Raw genomic sequence first — 6,817 nt, 5'->3', positions numbered from 1 at the left:
CACGGCCCCTTCTCCCACGCGGGGCAAGGGGACCCGCCCACCCGTCCCCGGTACGTGGGTCCGCTCACCTCCAGCTGGCCCTCCTCGGTGCAGGCGTGGAGTTCAAAGTGCTGGATGCTGATGGCTGTGATGACGTGGCCCTTCCGGCGGGAGTCGCAGGAGCAGTGCGGGAAGATGATCTCGTTGTAACCCTCGCAGGTCCTCAACATGTTCAGGTACTGCGACGGGAGAGGTAAGGGGGGGGGGGTTTAGAAAATCGGGACGTGAAGGATGGAGGACGGGCTTATTTATTCATCTGGTTCTTTATGGCCTGCTTTTCTGGCTGAGACGCACGTCGGAGGGCATAGTGTAAGTTAAGTACGCCCGTCGGGAGGCCCACTGAACACTGTAATGGGATTTGGACCACAGAAATTGGAAGCAGTGTTCCCTCTAAGCTGAGTCAGTGTGAGCCGGCTCACAGTTTTTTAGCCCCTGGCTCACACATTTTTGCCTTGTCTCAGGAAGGATGGCCAATCAATGCAACCAAGGGCACAGCAATCTGAAAACACCAAAATAAAGGAATTGCTGCAATCAGTTCAAAAATTTACAGAATAATTCATGATGTATAAATCCCAAAATTCTTCTTTCAATCAACAGGTCAGATGACGAACATCTCGAGTTTCCAGAGTTCGTTTCGAGGTCTTTATCAAAATTCTGTTTTGCTGTATTTTTCAAACAATCCAATATAAGGAATCTCAAACTCAGAATGGCTACAAATATCTCTTGTGTTAACCACTAGTTTCAACGGATGGCTCCAGAGCAAACTAAGTGATGCAGTATCCAAATCACTCACTCACAACTTTAATGCCAGTAGCTCACAAAGTAGAATTTTTGCTCACAAGACTCCACAGCTTAGAGGGAACGTTGATTAGAAGACAGACAGAAATCACAGACAGAGCTAAAGCAGACCGGAAGGCTGGCAGGTCGGCAGTTCGAGACCCGAGTGTGCCGCGTGATGGAGTGAGCTCCCGTCTCTGCCCCAGCTCCTGCCAACCTAGCAGTTCGAAAGTAAGAAATTGCAAGCAGATAAACAGGTACCGCTTCGGTGGGAAGGTAATGGCGTTCCGTGCGCCTCGGCGTTTAGTCATGCCGGCCACGTGACCATGGAAACGTCTTCGGACAGCACTGGCTCTTCGGCTTGGAAACGGAGATGAGCACCGCATCCCAAAGTCGGATTCGACTTGCTTTCGAGCAAGGGAAACTTTTACCTTTACTAGCAGCGGGGGTCATTTCCTGCAGGAGCGCACAGGAGCGGAGCTCCGGCAGTAAAGAGCCCAGGGGGCGGGCACATGCAACAAGCCCCCCCCCCTGCTCCCAGCAGCCCTCAGTCAGACCAAGAAGCAGCCAGGTAAGCTGCAGAGCCCCCCAGCCCCCTGGTCCAAAACAGTCCAGTGGCACCTTTAAGACCAAGTTTTATTCAGGTACAAGCTCTCTCTCCTCTGCGGGGACAGATGTGCGCATCACCCCCCCATAGCTAGCAATCCAAAACAGTGCAGTGGCAGCTTTAAGGCCAAGTTTTATTCAGGTACAAGCTCTCCCTCCTCTGTGAGGGGAGATCTGTGCGCCCCCCCCCCATAGCTAGCAATCCAAAACAGTCCAGTGGCACCATTAAGACCAAGGTTTATTCAGGTACAAGTTCTCCCTCCTCTGTGAGGACAGATCTGCACGTCCCTCCCCCCCAATAACTAGCAATCCAAAACAGTCCAGTGGAGCCTGAGTGGTGGGTGTCGCGTTCTGACACACTTCCGGTGATGTCAGGGGGTGTGGCATATGCAAATGAGTTATGCTAATGAGCTCCTGCACCTCTTTTTCCACGAAATGATCCTTGACTAAACAGTAGAAAAGAGCCAGAGTCCGGTGGCACCTTTAAGACTAACAACATTTGTGGCAGGGGAGGAGCTTTCGTGAGTCACTGCTCACAATGATGAAGCAAACGGTGACTCGCTGTGGCTCCTCCCCGGCCACAGATTTTATCAGTATTTGAGGTGCTGTTGGACTCTGGCTCTTTTCTAGAGCTGAAACAGAGCCTGAGTTTTTAAATATGATACACATACAGAACAATCCCACCCAGGTCTACTCAAAATTCTACTATGCTCTATTCAGTGAGACTTTCTCCCAGTGTCCCAAACGACACTTGCCTCCACCGCGCGAGAGGACGGCCTTACCATGACCATCTTCCTCTGCTCGCATAGCTTCTGCAACTGGTAGGACTTCTCCTCGGCTTTGATGTACCCTTTCTTCACGTCGTCGACCGCCTGAAACGACAACGGCATCGTTCAGAGACCGGCTGTCAGGCACCTTAGTCAGGTCACACCACACGGGGCTTCATAAGAAGATAACTGTTTATTAGTGGATTCAGTACTAAAGAACACGTGTACAGCTTGTGTCAGGAATGGCCGTCAGTAGTAGGACCCCTGACTTGTAGTGAAATCAAGTTATAGTGAAATCAAAGCATCCCCCTTTAAGCTTGAGCCAATGGATATAATTCGTGCGGGAGGCTAATCAAGCGGGCATAGCTGAAAAGCCGTTAACTTTCCCAGCCGTGCAAACTGCAGCTGGAACATCTACAAGGTCAAGCGTAAGATGGTACACAGTAGCTGAGCAGGAGAGAGCTGAGAACGAGAAGGAGGGTAGGGGGACACACACATTCCAGATTTATGACAGGGCTACCTGACACCGGCCGGATGGCCAGCGGGGGGGGGGGGGGGGGGGGGGGCCGCAGGGGCGCAGGCTTCTGGAACTAAATGAATCAGCTTCCCTTTCCCTGCAAGAGTAGCTGGAGGTGCCTAGGCCCCCTCCTCCCACCCTCCGGCTCTTGTCCCCAGCTCACCACTTGGCACTGGCTCCTGGTCACTTAATGTTCTAACTTCTAGTCTCTGGTCCCATTCTCTCCTCACCCACCCACCCCGTCCCCTGTACAGTAGGCTCAGCAGTTCGAGACCCGAATGCCGCATGACGGCGTGAGCTCCCGTCTCTGGTCCCAGCTCCTGCCAACCTAGCAGTTCAAAAGCAAGAAATCGCAAGTAGATAAATAGGGATCACTTCGGTGGGAAGGGAACAGCGGGACTCTTCTGATCCAGCAGGGCTCTTCTGATGTGAGGGAGACCCACCATTCAGAAGAGTAAGCACAAGAGCGTCCCACCACCAGACCCAGAGGCTGCGGGCTGCCTGCCCCTACGATCCCGTAACGTTCACCAGCAGTGGGCAGAGCTCGTCCCAAGGCACCCACCTGATGGAAGAAATAGGTCACCGCCAGGTCGTTGTCGTTCAGAAGGACTTCCTCTTCGGTGGTGAAGAGCCACTTCCGGATGGTTAGGCAGGTCCCCGGCACGGCCGAGGTGTAGTTCTGCACGTAAAGTTTGTGAGGGAACTCGTTGGGCGCCAGCTTCCGCACTACGCAACAAGAGAAGAAGAGACTGGATTTATGCCCCACCCTTCACTTGGAGTCTCAGAGCGGCTTACAAACTCCTTTCCCTTCCCCTCCCCACAACAGACACCCTGTGAGGCAGGTGGGGCTGAGAGAGCTCTTGACAGAAACTGCTCTTTTTCAAGAACAGCTCTGACAGAACTATGGCTTGCCCAAGGTCATCCAGCAGGTGCAAGTGGAGGAGTAGGGAATCAAACCCGGTTTTCCCAGATTAGAGTCCCCGCACTTAACCACGACACCAAACTGGCTCAATGAGTGGGAAAAAGCGATCAATAAACTGAAAGTATTATTATTATTATTACTACTACTACTACTACTACTACTACTAGTAGTAGTAGTAGTAGTAGTAGTAGTACCACCGGGTGTGAACCCACCGAGACCATGTGAGAGTGGTCAGCAGCTCGGCCGTTCGAGACCCGAGTGCCGCATGACGGAGTGAGCCCTCCTTTGCCTCACCCCCTTCCTCAAGAGGTGTCTCTCCCTGCTGACCATCAACCCTAACTTGCCCAACTGTCAGTTCCTTTGTGTCCCCCATCCAGAGTACAGCTTTTTCCCCCTAACGCTTCCTGGGAACCAGCGGCCACATGGCCATCGCCCCAGGTCACAGGTACACAGACACGTCCGCCTTCTTCCGGGTGGTGACTGTTTCAGCGGGGGAGCCATTTCGGTCTGCAGCAGAAAAGCAAGATTCGAGCCCACGGGCGCCTCAGAGACCGACAAGGTTTTCAGGGAGCGTCGACTCTCAAGAGCTTATACCCTGAAAAACTTGTTGTTGAAGAAGAGGAGTTGGGCTTTTCATACCTTGCTTTCCTCTACCTTTCCTCTCAAAGCAGTTTACAACCGCCTTTCCCTTCCTCTCCCCACAACAGGCACTTTGTGAAGTAGGGTGGGGCTGAGAGAGTCCTAACAGGAACAGGCCCATGGTCACCCGGCCCACTTCATGTGGTGGAAGAGTGGGGAATCGAACCCGGTTCTCCGGATTAGAGGCCTCCACTCTCAACCACTACACCGCTCTGGGTCTCACATAGTTCCCCTCAAAAATCCTGTTATGACTTTCTTAACCTGTGGAGCGCATTTTATAAGAACATTGGAAGAGCCCTGCTGGGTCAGACCTGTGAGCGTCCCTCTAGTCCAGCCTCCTGTCTCACACAGGGGCCAGCCAGTTTCTCTAGAGGGCCAGCAACAGGGCTGAGAGGCCAAGGCCTTCCCCTGAGAAGAACCTCAGAAGAGCCCTGCTGGATCAGACCAGGGAGGATCCATCCAGTCCAGCATCCTGTCTCACACAGGGGCCAGCCAGTTCCTCTGGAGGGCCAGCAACAGGGCAGAGAGGCCGAGGCCTTCCCCTGAGAAGAACATCAGAAGAGCCCTGCTGGGTCAGACCAGTGAGGGTCCATCCAGTCCAGCATCCTGTCTCACACAGCGGGCAACCAGTTCCTCTGGAGGGCCAGCAATAGGGCAGAGACGCCGAGGCCTTCCCCTGAGAAGAACCTCAGAAGAGCCCTGCTGGGTCAGACCTGTGAGGGTCCATCCAGTCCAGCCTCCTGTCTCACACAGGGGCCAATTGAAAACCAGAAAACAAATGTGATGATATGACGCTAAACCATATTTCATTAAGAATCAAAATTATACAATATCAAAAAAGTGGACAATTATGATAATAAGTGTAGACGGTGGTCTCCGGAATGTCCTGCCGTTTCAATGATAAATCTTCTTCTGAACAAAGATGAGAGCATGTACTGTCTCTCAAACATTCATTTCCTCAATTGCTTTAAGATGATGTATAGATGGTATATGACACCGAAAAAGATAGCAGATATGAATAGTTAATATGTCAAACAAATGTTGGAAATGCAAAAAAGTGGAAGGCTCGTTTTATCATATGTGGTGGACATGTGACAAAGCAAAAGTGTTTTGGACTGAGATACATGCAGAAATGGAAAAATTGTGAAATGTAAGTTTAAAAAAGAACCGGAAATACTACTTTTGGGACTTAAAATGGAAGAAGGTAATATGGCAAAAAGAACATTGATGTGGTATATGATTACAACTGCAAGAATGACATATGCTCAATGTTGGAAACAAGATAAGGTACCCGAAGTTGGGGAATGGATAAAGAAATTACTTTTTATGGTAGAAATGGACAAAATGACGAGAAAACTTAAAAATTTGGAAGCAGAGGAATTTTTCGAAGACTGGAAAGACTTTAAAGACTATTTAGAAAAATATTGGGATGTAAAGGACAATTTGCTTTGCTTTGACAATTATTGAAATATAAAATGTAAATTTATAAGAACAATAGATGGAAAATGAGTTACCTGTAGAATATGAATAACTAGAAAAGAAAGATAGAGTGAAAATTTAAGATATGGGCAGGAGGTTGGCGCACTGTGGGAAGCCAAGAAGGGGAGGGAGTAAGAAGAAAAAGGATGTATTATATTAATTTTGATATGTGTTTGAATTTTAATTATATACTAATAAATTGTTTTTTTAAAAAAAACAACAACATTCATTTCCTCTGGTGACGTATCAAAATTTCGTAATCATCACTGATGATTCAACAATCATGATAACTGTAATTTCTAGAAGAGCCTTCCGTGGGCTAATGGTATTCACCATCAGTGATACGTCATCAGAGGAAACTGTGCCAATCAACTTTAAATCACACAGTGGCCAACCAGTTCCTCTGGAGGGTCAACAACAGGGCAGAGAGGCCGAGGCCTTCCCCTGACGTTGCCTCCTGGCTCTGGGATTCAGAGGCTTAGTGCCTCTGAACATGGAGGTTCCCCTCAGCCACCATGATTAGTAGCCACTGATAGTCTCTGTGTTGCTACTGGACTTGAATCTGGGTGGTTACTGGGGCCAGAACATTCCCTCTGCAATCGCACTATCGTTTCTGAGCACTGGGCAGACCTCCTCAGACAGAACCCGCCTCTCGGAAGGGCGCGCACTCACGTGCCAGGCAGGTGCGTTCCCCCTTCCCCTCCCTTCCAGGAATCCTCTGCGCATGCAGAAGGATAACCGACTCCCCCCCCCCTCCAAGCAATTCCTCCACCCGGACCCAAGCGCTTACCGAAGGAGTGATTGATCACCTCAAACAATGCGAAGTAGTTTGCGGTTGTGCTGTCCATCCCAACCTTGGCAGCCACGGCCTGGAACAGGAAAAAAAAAATTGAAGGCGTAATTATTCTCTCTGTAAAAAACCCCCAACATATCTTCTCTGGCCACCGAGGATTCAAACTTCTCTGGCTGTCCAGAGGAACTGGTTGGCCTCTGTGTGAGGCACGATGCTGGACTAGATGGACCCTCACTGGTCTTGTGGCCCTTCCTTCCTTACACGCCCAGGGGAATGCC

The 6,817-nt window shown here is 50.3% G+C and overlaps 1 protein-coding gene across 1 annotated transcript in view; it reads right to left on the bottom strand.

Annotated features, from left to right (window-relative positions):
* SNX27 (sorting nexin family member 27) overlaps window positions 1–6,817 on the bottom strand; it is a 48,160-nt gene that overhangs the window by 7,358 nt on the left and 33,985 nt on the right. Inside the window, exons 6-9 of the mRNA XM_015416027.1 lie at window positions 6,537–6,615; window positions 3,269–3,432; window positions 2,205–2,294; window positions 69–218 (exon numbers count right to left, since the gene is read on the bottom strand). Coding sequence (XP_015271513.1) covers window positions 69–218; window positions 2,205–2,294; window positions 3,269–3,432; window positions 6,537–6,615 — 483 coding nt within the window. The remainder of the gene's footprint in view (window positions 1–68; window positions 219–2,204; window positions 2,295–3,268; window positions 3,433–6,536; window positions 6,616–6,817) is intronic.

Source organism: Gekko japonicus, unplaced genomic scaffold, assembly GCF_001447785.1.
Source record: "Gekko japonicus isolate JY-2015 unplaced genomic scaffold, Gekko_japonicus_V1.1 scaffold226, whole genome shotgun sequence".
NCBI lineage: Eukaryota > Metazoa > Chordata > Lepidosauria > Squamata > Gekkonidae > Gekko > Gekko japonicus.
This window is presented reverse-complemented; position numbering and strand designations above follow the sequence as displayed.